We start from the raw sequence: 16,835 nt of genomic DNA on the forward strand, positions 1-16,835 counted from the left end.
AAGGAAGAAATATCAAGCGTCGGAAGCCTTGGAAGGGGGGGTCGTCTTATATACGGTAAGTACAGGAAAAAAACGCTTACAAAACTGTAAGATTAGGGGGTTGTCTTATATGCCCGGTCGCCTTATACACCGTATATATGGTATTTTGTAAAATAATTTTATTATAAAGTATTATGTGTATGAATTCCTCAATGGTACCTTGATAATCCGTCATGTTGGTTCTTTGTTTTTGTAAATTCTATCTAGGATGTGGTACCCCCATAGCCTTTCTGTTCACATTTTTTATCTATGACTATGTGTTTTATCATGGCACTATGAAAGGTACAGTATTGTATGCGTGTATGCATGACAGGTAAGCGCTGAGCAAAGCGCTGAGCAAACTGTTGGCGCTATATAAAACCTGTATAATAATAAGGAGGTAAAGGTCAGGAGTGAGGAGTATGTACACATCACAACAACAGACATACAATTATGATGTATGTGTAGCACTACCCCTGCAGGAGCCACTGATAAATGTCCCTATTTCCTCCACTCACATGTACAGCCAGGCACGTGGCATTTTTGGCATTCTTCCACTGAATGTTCTTGGAAATTATATTTTTACTGAACATGAATATCCCTTTGGATAGGGATAACCAAACTGTAGAACTTGAGGACTGCTAGGCTTCTGGCTGCTCTGCACTGGGGATGAGCCGGACACCCCCTCCCCCGGTTTAAGTTGCACCAGAACTTGCGAACTGACAAACAATTTGTGCGAACACCGAACACTGTTAAAGTCTATGGGAACGTGAAAAATCAAAAGTGCTAATTTTAAAGGCTTATATACAAGTCATTGCCATAAAAAGTGTTTGGGGACCCTGATACTGCCCCAGGGGACATGTATCAATCAGTGGCGGCTGGTGCTCAAAATTTTTCGGGGGGCGTAAACAAACTGAAAAATTCTGGAAAAAATACAAATTTGCAGCCTCACTGTGCCCGTCAAACACAACCACTGTGCCATCAAACTAAGCCACTGTGCCCATCAATTGCTGCCCCATGCTCATCAAACACAGCCACTGTGCCCATAAAACGCAGCCACTGTGCCATCAATCGCAGCCACTGTGCCATCTAACGCCGCCACTGTGCCCATCAAATGCCACCACTGTGCCCATCAAATGCAGCCACTGTGCCCATAAAACAATACCACTGTGCCCATCAAATGCTGCCACTGTGCACATCAAACACAGCCACTGTGCCCCATTAAATGCTCCAACTGTGCCATTAAATGCCCCCACTGTGCCCATCGAATGCTGCCACTGTTCCCCTGCCCACTGTCTGCCTGGCACTTACCCTGTCTCTGTGGGGCAATGTGTGACGGCAACGGACAGTGTCCTCCATGCTCCTCTGCCTCTCCATGTCCTTGATGTCTTCTTCCCCCATCCTCTCCTCCCGTCCTCGCCTATGATTGGATGCCTGATAGGCGTCCAATCACAGCGCCTGTCGTTTCAGTCAATCAAGTGACAGGTAACAGACCCGAGCACCTGATTGACAGAGAGAAGGTTTAGTGTTAGGAAAGCGAATATTCATTCGCTTTTCTTACACAGTGGTGTGAACTGCGAGCATCAAGCATGGTGCTCGCTGTTTACCTTTTTTGACACCTATTAGAGCCTATGGCTTTAATCAGGTACTTCAAAAGAATCCCCCTCCGCTGTAATTAAGGCACCCAGCACCCAAAAAGGTGCCTGGGGGCCTGAATAGGGGGTGACAGCGGCGGGCATGCAATGAATCTATCTATTGGTGATAGAGGGGGTGGCTGGAGAGAAGGGGCGGTGCCCGTGCACCCTTATGGATGCACCATCACTGGTATCAATGCAATGTTTAGAAAAGTACCACAGCAAAATGATATTTCTAAAGGAAAAAATGCTATTTAAAATTGCTCACGGCTGTAATGTATCCCGCCAATAACATAAAAAATCATTTAAAAAAACAGCATGGGTTCCCCCCAGTCCATACCAGGGCCTTCGATTCTGGTATCAAAATTAAGGTGAACTCCACTCCAAATTTCTTTTTAAAAATGGTGTGGGGGTCCCCTCCAAAATCCATACCAGACCCAAAGGGCCTGGTATGGATGGGGGGAACTCATGCCGTTTTTTTCTTAATTCTTAACCACTTCAATACACCATATTATATATTGTACACTGCACTATATACCCTGCACTGTATTATATATACTACACTGAGTGCACTATGTACTCTGAACTGCAGTGTATATACTATACGGACTGAACTATATACTCTGAACTGCAGTATATATACTATACGCACTGCACAATATACTCTGCTGAAAAATTGGGCCTTAGGTATTGGTGGTGGCAGAATATGGTAACCTCTCACAGTTACTCTTGTTGGGGGCAGGAACGGTCCCTACTGTTAAATATTATTTCAGAGGCTGCTTGCCCACTTTTAGTGGCCTGTGAGCATCTAACTCTACTTGGAGGCCTTCCGGACATGATGGGTATTTTTTTTTTTTTTTTAACACCACACTACACTGTATATATATATTGTGTACACTGCCTGAAGTGTATTTGAAACTGTAGACACTGTATTATATACTGTGTACACCCCCTGCACTGTATTAGAAATTGTACATCGCCGAATGCACTGTATATATAGTCTACGCTGAATGCAGAGTATATATATACATATATATATATATATATATATATATATATATATATATATATATATATATATATATATATATATATATATATATATATATATATATATATATATATATATATATATATATATTAGTCTGACTGTATATATATATATATATATATATATATATATATATCAAATACACTGCCTGTACTGACTGAATATAGAGTTTACACTACATATATAGGCTACGTTGAATGAAGACTATATATATATATATATATATATATATATATATATATATATATATATATATATACTAGTCTGACTATATATATATATATATATATATATATATCAAATACACTGCCGCTAACTAAATAACCTGTCTGCCTAATCTAGCTTAATCTCTCTATCTCCATCCACTATAACACACTATATGGGCGCTGTTTAAGCAGCCTTATATAGTGTGGGGCGTGGACTTAGTCCCCCTGAGCCATGATTGGCCAAAGGCACCCTGCCTTTAGCCAATTATGGCTCTCGCTGAGGAACGTGCTGTGATTGGGCAAAGCATGCAGGTCAGGTGTAAGCTTTGGCCAGTCATCATACAGCAATACGGTCTTGCAGTACATTATGTGGCGCTCAAATTTGCTGCGAATGCCTCATAAAATTCGCTGTTCAGCGAACACCCGATGATAAGTGGTATTGCACAACCTTAGGCTGCATTGTACTGTCTCTTGGCTGAACATGTACAACTGACTGACCCTGACTGTATTGAAAAGCTCCTGGCTGCACTAGGCACAGTTAAGAAATATGGCACACTTCTGGCTGTCTTGCACAGTTCCTGCCTGCACTGCATTGAGTTGTAAGGTAAATCATCCAACAATCAATTCTCTACTATATAGCAGGATTAAGTACTCATTCAGTCCCAAAATAGTGGCGGTTTCTTACACCTGCTTCTTGGCTCTATCCAGACTCTGATTTGGGCTCTCTCCTCCCCCTGCCAGGAAAGCCTAGCTGGGATCTCGATGTCTCCAAAAGGCATCCTCATGCTTCTCCTTTTTGTCTCTCTCTCTCTCCCTGCCCCTAGCACAGGGGTCTCCTCCAGAAGGCTGGATCCTGGGACTCTGCATCTTGGCTGCCAGGCCTCAGTACATGTATTGGCTCTCCCTCCACCCACTGGGCAATGCCTTCCCAGAGATTGGCCAGAGACCCATAAATATTTAGGCTGCCTGTCATTCTCTCCCTCTCCCTAGAAGTATCCAGAAGACAAAGGGAAGAAGCAGAACGGCATTCTGTGAGACCCAGAGCAGCTCATAGCAATCAAACCCTGCTTTACTGATTAAGGAGAGAAATTTGCCTAGAAGTCTTCTAGCAGCCTTCTCTAAACTAGAAGGGGGTGCTCCATATGTTTAGTAGAGACTGCAACAAAGAAAGCATATCTGAGTTGATAGTTAACCAAGAGGGGGCACTCTTTACCTAGAGGAAAAAAGATTTCATGTCCAAATACGGAAAGGTTTCTTCACAGTAAGAGCTGTGAAAATGTGGAATAGACTCCCTCCAGACGTGGTTCTGCCAAGCTCAGTCAATTGCTTTTAAAAAGGCCTGGATTATTTTCTAAATGTACATAATATAATTGGGTACTGACATTTATAGGTAAAGTTGATCCCGGGAAATTTTTCCCCTGATGTAACAAATTGGAGCATGCTTTGCTGGGGTTTTTCCCCTTCCTCTTGATCAACTTTGGGTAAAGGATTGTGTATATAGGGTTGTAATTTTTTTGGGGGGTTGAACTGGATGGATTTTTTTTTAACCTGACTAACTATGTAACAAAAGTAAAATGATGTCCACAGCAATTTGTTAGATTCTATGCATGTAGCAAACTTGTGTTGACATAAAGAACAATGGTTGCACTTGGCTTATGGTTCTAATATGGCTACTGCTCCCTTTGAAGGTACTCAATTAGAGAGCTTGCCAAATCCCAAGCCTATAAACACTCTCCATCCCTGAGCAGGTTGGGTAGTATTTCTGGAATGATTTTTTGCTAGCTGGGATGAAAAGGGTCAGGGAATTGGGAGGCAATGAGGTAATTCATAATTTGTCTAGTGTTATTTGCACTGTATACATTTAAGTTCTGTAACATTCACATTTTTACCTTAATTGTTTTTTTCACCTTCACTAACATTTATAGGTGAAGTTGATCCAGGGAATATCCGATTGCTTCTGGTGGATCAGGAATGGGGGATGCTGGGTTTTATTTTGCCTTCTCTGGATCAACTGTGTATATAGGATTGGTGATAGATAGGGGGCACTAGTTTTTACATAATGGTATTGGAGACTAGTGATAAACATTAACTATAAAATACAATATTATATAGGGTTTTATGATTTTGGATTTTATTTCTCTTTTATTGGTTAAACTACATGGACTTTTTTCAACCAAGTGAACTATGTAACTAAGTAACCTTTGAGATTAATTGACCATACCAAGATAAATGCACCCAACCCCATTATTGTAATTGAAAAATGTATTAGAATTTAAAAATAAAAGTGGGTTACAACTACAGCTACAAAATAAATCATGGTCTCATAAGTAGAATATTAGCTACCTGAATAACTGCTCAAGTTGTCTTTGAATTAGTCAACGAATGAACTGCTCTCCAAGCCTGTACAAGTAATGTTGGGCAGATGTCCATGGCACAGGGAAGCCTTCCAGCATTGACTTCCTTTGTAGCTCTGAGATTACATGTGACCAAATGCAGAAAGCTGTAATGGAAGTCTAAATGAAGAATGCAAAACTGTGAAATGTATTTCGCTCATTTGTTAATGGAAACTGCTTGATAATGATTATTTGAAATGGTGGCATGGTATATTATGTAGTATTCTAATTAATTGAGTTCATATAATTTTCACAGAGCAGCTGTCATCTTTTTCAGCACATATAGTACTTTACGGTTCATCCATCACAATAATCATATTTATCATAAAATGATGTAAAAAGGCGACATACATTAAAACTGGTTCTTAATGACAATGCCCCCTCCCCACCCATCCCCTTTCTACATGGCTAAGGCATTCTTTGTGTGGTACACTTTCTTTAGTTTCCAGCAGATGTTCCAATTTTGAAGGTTAGGAGAAGAAAGAGTTCATATTAAAGCCTTTTAATGCTTTAACTGGAACAGGGTTTATTTACATATTCACATCCCATCAGTATTAATTTGAAATGGTGATGGCACATTGCTTAGTTGCACACAGAAATTAGAACTTAATTGAGGAGCACACCCATCATACCTTAGGGGTTTTGCCAGGGTCCTGCATCCCATTCCCCAGGGATGTTAGTAGTTTTGTTAGTCCTGCCCTTCTCTTTCCTTGCTTCCCCCCCGAACGGTAAGCTCCCAGAAGCTAAGACCCCAAAGATTACATCTTTGCATGCCTTGGTCCATGTGGACTCCTGCCAGACTATATACTATATATAGAGTTGACGTACTCAAGATGCCCCACACTGCCAGGAACAGGGTTGGCACTTCCTGTCTAACTATGGTATAGCCCACTCACTACTAAGGACACCTCTACCTTCTACCTAAACACCTAGGCTGCCTATTCTTTGCTATAGGGTTCTGAACCCTAATTATGGTGACATCTAGCGGCAAATTTGGGGAACTACACTGGCCACCTTTGTTCCCTACCCTACATGTTTACTCCTCCACTGTAGGAGCCATTGTTTCATCCAGACTGGACTTCAAACATGTCTGCATTACATGGGAATAGAGAGATTAGTAGTTTTTTACAGCGCGAAGAAAACATTACTTAGTTCACAGGAAGCGACAAGGTCACAGCCCTTCTGATCAACATGTATTTTTCATACTTGCTGAAAGCGTCCTGTAAGCGGTTGTTCAATCTGGAAACAAAAGATTGAAAGTCAACAACTACAAATACTGTAGCTCCTTACTTTTAATAAAATGACAATTACCTGTCCACGGATCCAGCACTGTCCTCACCCGGGCTAGTTCTTCACAAGCCTTTGGGTTCCCAGTGCCGGCATCCTAACTGTGGGCAGCTGGCTATGCTCTTTTCAGCTCGACAGCTGGTTGCCCACTGCGCATGGGCGAGCCGTGTTGCACTTTGTGAATGGCCCTGCAGTCTTCTGTGACCTGTGATTTGTCTCAGAAAACTGCAGGGAGGGAGGGGGAGAGGAGAACTTTCAGTCGGATCGCCTAGGCGATCCAAGTGGAAGTGAGAGTAGGCATCTGTCAAAACTAGGTACCCGCTCCCCCACAAATAAAAAGACCTGCCAAATGAGGCAGAGGAGGAGGGGGGGAAGATTTAAAGTGGAACTTACCCATTTGGGTAGTGTTCCCCTTTTAATGTTCTTAAATGTTCTTAAAATGAAAACTATTGCAGCCATCATTTCTAAGGACTGGAAAACTGCATTACATTTTTTTTTTTTTAGTTTTGATATGCTTTGAATGCTGATAAGTAATGAAGGTCATCAGTGTCCCCCTGTAAATAAAACTTCTATTTTAGATGCAGTCAGCCTTTTAAACACAATATTTTTAAAGCATGCTTAGATTTGACATCTGTCAAGTGCTTTAACACTTCAGACTATGTGGTGTCTGCACTCACTTATGTACTCTTTGACATTGTCTAGACTAACTTCACATTTTCAGCTACTTCTGCATGGGGATGACATGCTTTATGCACATGATCTTACCCGGAAATGCTAGAGTTATGGCCTTTGGTTATTCTACACTTCTTGCTGACCTCAAAAATTAAACCACTTAATCTGAGTTGAATATAAAACACTTCTGACTCTCTAACTCAGCCACTGTTAAATAGGAAACACCTGAAAATGTCTAAGGGGGGGGGGGGGGGGGGACGACAATGTTTTTCACAATCTGGTAATATTACAAATTCATTCTTTATGCCTGTTGGATGCCTGATTGCAAGTATGTTTCGTATTCAGGTTTAAAAGGGAAGCATCATTTGTATACAGTAACAACCTGTTGTGGGTGACAATGTTTTAGATCCTTGACTCATTCTGCCCTCTTGTGGAAATTTGGTATAATGCACTACTTTGAATGCACTACTTTGAATTAAAACACAAAATGGAATGAATATGAAGGTTACCACTGCCGACCTAGGTTCTAAAAAAAACCTAGTTTCTCGAGTGTAATTTCTCTCCAGTGGCTTCAACACAATAGTTTCAATGGCAGGATCAAATATGCAGATCAGGTGATTTTACTAACTGCATGCTCATACCTCCTAACATTCTAAGATGTAAAAGAGGGACATCTTTTGGTATATAGGCAAAATAAAATAAATAAAATAAATGCCACTGCAACATCACTTATAAAGTGAGTCAGAAAGAATTAATATGCTCTAGAAGCACTTTTTTTTTTACTACTACTTATTCCTTATGTTGGATTTTCAAAAAAACAAATGCAACAATTTAGAAGTTGGATTATAATCGAATTTAGCGAAGCATAACACTTTTGGTAGTTAAATAGTCCATCTTTTTTAGAGTATCATACATGAGAAGAAAAAGAGGGACACCTGAGGAGCAAAGAGGGACAGTTCCTCCAAATGAGGGACTGCTTGGAGTTATGCGTGTATGTTCTGGATCAGTGACTCAGACAGTATTGAACCCAAAGTACTACTAGCAAAAAGAGGACAGTAATAGCAGCTCCTGTACTTTTTTTAAATAAAAGTTATCTGTAAGGTACACCGAGATTGTCCAGTATGATGTTTTATAAATACTGTACATTTAGCACCACGCTTGACAAAAATATAAACTAGCAGTTAATAGATTTCAGCATGCTGTGTGGTCCTGTGACATCGGATGCAAATGTGGTATACTAGCTAAATGACAAGACCACAAAAGACAATAGAGCAGCACCACACAGTTTGGATAGAGAAAGGGAAGGTTCTAAACCATGTCAGGTTTTTTTTTTTTTTTTGCCCTCTTAGTCCCATTAGGAAGATTCTCTCTTTCTTCCTGTCCCATAGAAAAAAACAGGAAGTGAGAAGAAACCCATCCAAAATGAGGGAATCCTTTGTTGTCACCAGGACTAGTGTCTTCACTGGAAGATTTCCGCTCTATTCCTATTCTGGTGACAACTTGAAATTTGGGATTTTCTACTTTCATTGATAACAGTAAACAGGACAAATAGAGAGGGTAGATGGGTGCACAGACAGAAAAAAAAAACAAAAAAAAATAACAAAACATCCATCTAAAATCTATCTAAATCTAAAAAAAAAAAAAGTTTTCCCTTTAGTTATACTTTAACTGTTGCATAATATGTCTTTCAGAATGTAATCCTCCAGTACACTCATTTTAGTATGAGTGTGCATTACACTGTAAAAAATATATTAGCTTTTGTTATAGTTTAAATAATGCATCTCTAATTAATCCAGAAATGCCACAACAACTAATCATATCTGCGTAGATAGACTATGTGACCAATTAATAAGATCCAGAACTGCACCAAAAAATTGTGGATACATTTGGATCTGGGAAAATAAAAAGTATGTCTTGTCTGTAATTAACATAGTGGTTTCTTTGTACAAGCTAATATAATAGTTTATTATGATCATTTGTATTTTTTCTTGGATGTAACAGTAGATTTATATCTCTTAGTGAATGAAAACAGCATATAATCAATACACAGACTAATTTACAGTAGTGCAGACTGATTCTACCATGCCACTAACTTTCACTATTGTGGGGGGGGGACTTGAAATACTATATGTTACCTTTAAATTAACTATAGAATTCTACATTACGACAGCAGTGTGCAGTAACCAATGCCAATCAGTCAGAAACCTTTAAAAATTAGGTAGACAAACCTATGAAGTTGATTTCTGATTGGCTGCTATTTCACCTTGTTTTTAAATAGCCTGTTTACCATATATCTTCTTTTAACACCTTTATTTCCCCCAAAACACTTAACATACACTAACTCAGTCTGCCTGGACTTATTCGTTCCCCTTCTCTTTCTTTTCTCATTTCCAACCTTAGGGAGAGAGAGGCATGCCCGGGATGCCAGGGAAACATGGAGCAAAGGTATCTTCTTTAGCAAAAATGTAGCTGTGACCCCATGAATCCCAGTGTACCTCTTTGCCAACATTGTTCTGTCTCCTTGCATCCCCAGTTTTTCCCCATTTTTTACATTACTCACACCTCCCAGCTCTGTGTACTGGTCCTCAGGCGTCATCCACTAGTTATACTTTTCACATTACCACTTTCCACTCCCTGTGTGGCTCAGTAACCCTAATTTTCATCTTGTGTCCTCTTTTTCTTTAGCTTTCCCCTGATTTCTGTTTCTGAGAGTTGAGAGGTATGACCCATCCCTTGCTTTAACTTTACCTTCCTTCATATTCACCTTTGTAACCATACATCACTTCAACCACTCTATCTGGCCTCTGCCCTTTTTTCTTCACCCCTAACCATTCCTAGTAACTGTCCAATATATGTGGGAAACCTAATGTTACTTGTTTTTGTATTTTTTGTACTTGTTGACAAGATTTACAAATAGGGATAAACTTTACAATGCTGACAATGAGTAAGTACTAGCATCCTGGAAGTCTGTAGGACAATGTCTTTGTAGAATTAAGCTGAATTAGATACAATAGACCCACATGTGATACTGGAATAATGAAACATTTTGCATTTATTAGAGGGGTAAACCATGTAAGTGACAATTTTGAACAAATAATACTTGTGTCAATTTGCAAAAAAAAAAAAAAAATGTATTAGGATAAAATACTTAACAGCTAACTGTAGTGGAAATCATTGCAAACCACTAGGGCACAAGCGCTCAAAGTGAACTTGTGACTTGAAATAATGCAATTTTCTTAAAAGTTTAACGCATTTTGCTAACATATTTGTGTCCAGGACATAATTGACTCTGTCAGTTTTGATTGGGTCTATGGGTGTCCCTATCTGTAAACAACTGGAATCAACCCAGCTTGACTTTATCTGTCAGCCAAGCAGAGTAAAGCTCACAGCAGCTTAAAAGTGGATGTAAACCCTCACATATACCCAGTGAAGTGAACAGCCTCAGATGATACATAGGGATGAAACAAATCTCCCTACATAAGTTTTACATGTATATCTGCTGTCTTCAGCTTGTTATATTCTTGTTATATTTGTGTTAGAAATGTTATCTTCCTGTTCAGCACTGGGAATGAAGTCTTGGCATACACTGTGTAACAGCTGATTGGAGGAAAGGCACACACGCCCACTCCACATAGGAAGGAAGGAATGTGCAGAGCTGTGCTGTGAATAGACCAGCTCTCTGCTAATCTATTTATAGCACACACCACAAATTTCAGGCTGGTTTTATCTCAGTTGTTGGAGAACTTGACAACAGAAGAACGGAGCAGCAGAAAGACACAGGACTTAGGGCTTTGGAGAGAGATAAGAAAAAACTGCAGATATATGTGCCTAGGTCAAATTTCATGAATCAGGTTTACATCCACTTTAAGAAAAAAACAGCACATGCAAGAATGGCATGAGACCTATCAAAAGAATAACTCTGACAATTGTTTGTAAACTTTTATTTATTCTCCAAGGAACCAAGTGCATATAGCACGTGTTTCCTTTCTGATTGTGGCCTCTTTGCAGAGTAAAAGCTTTATTCATTTTGGCTCCACCACAGTCTGAAGCCCAAGCTATGGACATTCCTGTGGAGCATGGTACAGCCAACGTTGAACTCGTGTTTCCTCTCTAAGCTGATTGTTTTTTTACTGAAATGAATAAACAATCAGTGCTGCTCTTTTATAATATTAAAAGATTAGTCAGCGCTGTGTGATCTATCTGCAGCTGCTTTTTAATATACCCCCCACCCCCTTCCCTCTCAGAAAATGGTCTATACAACCCAACACCTGAGTAATCTTTCATTATTATGAATAAATAATCAGTGCTGTAGGGTCCAGTATTGTACAGTGCCTCGAAAAAGTATTCATACCCCTTGAAATTTTCCACATTTTGCCATGTGACAATCAAAAACGTAAATGTATTTTATTGGGATTTTATGTGGTAGACCAACGCAAAGTAGTACATAATTTTGAATTGGAAGAAAAATGATCAATGGTTTTCAATTTGTTTTACAAATAAATATGTGAAAAGTGTGACGTGCGTTTGTATTCAACCCCCCTGGGTCAATACTTTGTAGAACCACCTTTCACTGCATTTACAGCTGCAAATATTTTTTGGGGATGTCTCTACCAGCTTTGCACATCTAGAGAGTGACATCTTCTTTGCAAAATAACTCTGTCAAATTGGATGGAGAACATCTGTGAACAGCAATTTTCAAGTCTTGCCACAGATTCTCAATTGGATTTAGGTCTGGACTTTGGGTCATTCTAACACATGAATATGCCTTGATCTAATCCATTCCATTTTAGCTCTGGCTGTAAGTTTAGGGTTGTTGTCCTGCTGGAAGGTGAACCTTCGTCCTAGTTGCAAGTCTTTTGCAGACTCAGGTTTCCTTCTAAGATTGCCCTGTATTTGGCTCCATCCATAATCCCATCAACTCTAACCAGCTTCCGTGTCCCTGCTGAAGAAAAGCATCCCCACAACATGATGCTGCCACCATCATTTTGCGTGGTGGAGATGGTGCGTTTAGGGCGGTGTGCAGTATTAGTTTTCTACCACACACAGCGTTTTACTTTTAGCCCAAAACGTTTTTTTCACATTTGCTGTCTCCCCCACATGGCTTCTCGCAAACTGCAAATGGGACTTCTTATGGCTTTCTTTCACCAATGGCTTTCTTTTTGCCACTCTTCCATAAAGGACAGATTTGTGGAGAGCACGACTAATAGTTTTCCTGTGGACAGATTCTCCCACCTGAACTATGGATCTCTGCAGCTCCTCCAGAGTTACCATGGTCCTCTTGACTGCTTCTCTGATTAATGCTCTCCTTGCCCGACCTGAGTTTATGAGTTTAGGTGGAAGGCCATGTCTAGGTTTGCAGATGTGCCATACGCTTTCCATTTTCTGATGATGGATTGAACAGTGCTCCATTAGATGTTCAAAGCTTGGAATATTTTTTCTTATAGCCTAACCCTGCTTTAAACTTCTTTACAACTTTATCCCTCACCTGACTGGTGTGTTCCTTGGCCTTCATGATGCTGTTTGTTCATTAAGGTTCTCTAACAAACCCCAGAGGGCTTCATAGAACAGCTGCATTTATACTGAGATTAAATTACACACAGGTGGCACTCTGTTTACTAATTAATTGACTTCTGAAGGCAATTGGTTTCACTAGACTTTAGTTAGGGGTATCAGAGTAAAGGGGGCTGAATACAAATGCACGCCACACTTTTTAGATATTTATTTGTAAAAAAAATTGAAAACCATTTATCATTTTTACTCCACTTCACAATTACGTGCCACTTTGTATTGGTCTATCACATAAAATCCCAATAAAATACATTTACGCTTTTGGTTGTAACAAGACAAAATGTGGAAAATTTCAAGGGGCATGAATACTATTTCAAGGCACTCTATATGACATAGCCCCGCAGCACTGATCATTCATTCTTAAAAGTAAAACATTACTTAGTACTAGAGGGTTAAGTGATCAAGCTTATGTATTTTTAGAAGCCTCCATAAATAGATCACACAGTGCCGCAGGCTTTATGATATTTTGTGACAGTTGACACTCACAAATCTGTCTCCTTTCTAGCAGTGTTATCATACAGCGGGTGGCAAATGGTGTAACCATGCTGCTTAGCAACAACGAGATGGATTTTAATGGGACCAAGTGCTAGCCCTGAGGGGGTAAATAAAAGCTTATAGACTTTAAGCTGTCCACAGATTACAGTTATACCCCACTTTTAAGTACACAATGGGGTTTATTTACTAAAGCAGGAAAGTGCAAAATCAGGCTCACGTCTGCATAGAAACCAATGAGCTTCCAGGTTTTATTACCAAAGCTTAATTGAACAAGCTGGGGTTAGAAGCTCATTGGTTTCTATGAAGAAGTGAGCCTGATTTTGCACTTTCCAGTTTAGTAACCCCATTGTGTACTTAAAAGTGGGGTATGCCTGTACTGTTTTTTTTTTCACACATTCAAGGTAGATGGGGATATCCTCGCCCACTGTGTCTATGTATTCTGACAGCAGGGACACACCCTTTCCATCAGAATACACTAATCAGTGCTGCAGAGCTGCAGTCTATTGCCTGCCCTGCTCATCAAGTGCAAATCTTCCAACAGGGAGGTTTAACAGAAATCGATTAGCAAGTCGACTTCTATTCAACCACAGTGACCATACATGAATTTTAATGCACGTATGGCCAACTTTAGTAAGACTTCACCCCTAATACATTACCTGCATAACACCATAAATGCTTTGAATTGTGTGGACAGTATTATAAAAAAAAAACTTAAAACCATAATTGTCTGACAAAATAATACATTAAACTAAATTAAATGTGTGATTGTATAGAAAGATCATCTGGTTTCTATATGTATTCTGAAATATGGTAGAATGTTGCCCCAATATAAGCTTAGAATTACTTTTGTTCCTTTTACCTACAAAAGTACCACAGCCCTTATAACCCTTAGAATGTGTCCGATCGGACCGTTTTGTCGGATAATCCGACTGTGTGTGGTCTCCATCGGACTGTTTCCGTCGGACTATCCGACGGACCAAGTTTTCCAACTTGTCGGTAAAATTTTCCGACAACATGATCCGATCGGACCTTGTCCGATCATGTGTAGAGAATTCCCATCAGACAAAGTGCCATGCATGCTCAGATCAAATTCCTACACCAAAGCTATTGGCTACTAGCCTGAACGTAGTCCCGTCGTAACAAAATAAAGGACAAAATCAGTCGGACAAAATCCGACGGATTTTGTTGTTGGAATGTCCGACCGTGTGTACGAGGGCTTCTATCCCCCTCAATAGAAGACAACACAAAGAACTGTAAATAAATTAGGAAGAACCTGAAATAGAGATACAAGCATATCCCTCCTTCTGGTAACTTGGTAGATGATAGATATTTGTGCTTTGAAACCTTTGCAATGGTTTTGCCAGCAGTTAGTTTAGTCATTATTCTAAGTTTGTTTTCAATTTATCTCATGTCAATGGGCATTTAGACCCAACCTAACAGTCCCTTGTGCTCTGCCATTACTTTGTTTGGTACTATTAGGCTACAAGGTTGGCATATATGGACTTTATAGGCATCACGTCGTGTTTGTTTAAAAAAACAATGTAATCTCTTTATTATACACCATTATAAAATCATACATAAAATCAGTTCAATTGCAGCACACATATTTTGAAAAAATATGTTTGATGCGGTGCCTATAATGTCAATATACGCACCACTCATATTTTGAACAAATATGCTTGATGTGGTGCCTATAATGTCAATATACGCCAACCTGGTAGTCTATTTGAACAGATCTGGATGGAGATCTCTCCATTACTGTTAAGCTAGCTGATCTCCGTGATATCACCCAGTCGCCTTCCGTTGTAGCTATTTTACAAAATGTCATGATTACTTTGTTTGCTACAACTGACTGACACCAATGCACATGCAATGAATCCTGCAGGTTCTGTTAAAATTTCTGTTTCACTTGGTGTAACATAGGCTTGAAGCAGGCAGAGTTCAAACAAATGAATGGTTAGGTTTTACCATCTACATTAAGAATGTCAGCACATGGTATTTTTACCTTTTTGTAAATCTTGTCTGCCTAATTTTATTTCATTTAAAAGTTAATTTTATTTGTTTCTTACATAAAAAGTATCCGTATTGGATTTACCACAACAAATTAAATTGGCCTAGATGTTAAATATTTTCTGCAGTTACTAATGAGAAAAAATAGGTAATAATGTGCAAAATCTGTTCAAATTTCGAATATTTGTATACCATGCAAAAAAAATATATATAGATACAAGATGTGCGTTCTTAGCAGGAGATATACAACATTAAAACTAGAGCTGTAATAGGAATTAATGTGTTTGAGATTAATGTTGATTAGGTGTGATCATTTAACTTAGTTGAAAAATATGCATACATTATCAATCAACAACAAATTATCATTCATTCCCATAAGGAAAGTAGTGGATGGAGCCAGACACTCCTGCCTGACCTAGCTGAGGCCACATTTTTATGGCCTTAGTTTCTTACGGATTCGGAATGATCTCCCTTCCAAAGCCCCAGAGAAATATGGGGAAGATGACCTGTAATTTAAGTTGACCGTGTTAATCCAAAACTAATATTTTAGAACCCATTTCAATCTTTGCAGTGTATTTAACGCACATAGGTAAATTTGCATTATATCAGAGGAGCCCATTCATTTAGATTACAAAAATACCAAAAGGAGCACCAGACTAAAATTGTGTACAAGTATATATACATATAAAAAGAGCCAACATGTTTCAGGGGCAATACCACTCCTACTTTATCAGAGCTATATTAAAACCAGTATTAAACCCTATTTATGGAGGAACAACTTAAAGCGGGAGTCCACCGGGACTCCGCGTTTTTTTTTTTTTTTAAAAGCCAGCAGCTACAAATACTGCAGCTGCTGACTTTTAAATAGTGACACTTACCTGTCCAGCGCGCCCGCGATGTCGGCACCCGAAGCCGATCGCTCGCTCGTCTGGCGGGTCCTGCCGCCGTCATCTTGGGTATGGGAATCAGGAAATGGAGCCTTTCGGCTTCATTTCCCGGTTCCCTACTGTGCATGCGCGAGCCGCGCGGCGCAATCCAGACGGTCCCCGCTGCCTCTGGGAGCTGTGTGTTTCCCAGCAGGCAGCGGGGCACTTGCTGAAGGGGGCGGGCGCTTGCGGAAAGGGGCGTAACGTACGCCCCTTTCCGCAGAGAGCTAGCCCGGAAGTGGGTGCAGTTACCTGGATTATCCAGGTAACTGCACCCCCCTCCCCCCTGAAAGGTGCCGATTGTGGCGCCGGAGGGGGGGGTATTCCGATGAGCGGAGGTCCATTTTAGGGTGGACCTCCGCTTTAACAGCAGTTCCTGAGCAGCAATGGAGGCAGTCCTTCAAATGGGCTGCCACATTGTGATAATGCGCATGTTGTAATGCCACGTTGTGGTAATGTTTAACTCAACGTTGCCAATCCAGTCCAAATGTTGGGTGGACTCTTTAAAATAGTCTGCTTAGCAGCTATAATGCTATAAAACTCCTTTATACCTACTAAAGATCTGCATTTATTAG

At 39.9% G+C, this 16,835-nt stretch overlaps 1 protein-coding gene across 1 annotated transcript in view; it reads left to right on the top strand.

Annotated features, from left to right (window-relative positions):
• COL13A1 (collagen type XIII alpha 1 chain) overlaps nucleotides 1-16,835 on the top strand; it is a 237,971-nt gene that overhangs the window by 145,339 nt on the left and 75,797 nt on the right. Inside the window, exon 18 of the mRNA XM_077454564.1 lies at nucleotides 9,662-9,706. Coding sequence (XP_077310690.1) covers nucleotides 9,662-9,706 — 45 coding nt within the window. The remainder of the gene's footprint in view (nucleotides 1-9,661; nucleotides 9,707-16,835) is intronic.

This window comes from Lithobates pipiens, unplaced genomic scaffold (assembly GCF_037356315.1).
Source record: "Lithobates pipiens isolate NorthernLeopardFrog02 unplaced genomic scaffold, aLitPip1_a1.2 Scaffold_25, whole genome shotgun sequence".
Taxonomy (NCBI): domain Eukaryota; kingdom Metazoa; phylum Chordata; class Amphibia; order Anura; family Ranidae; genus Lithobates; species Lithobates pipiens.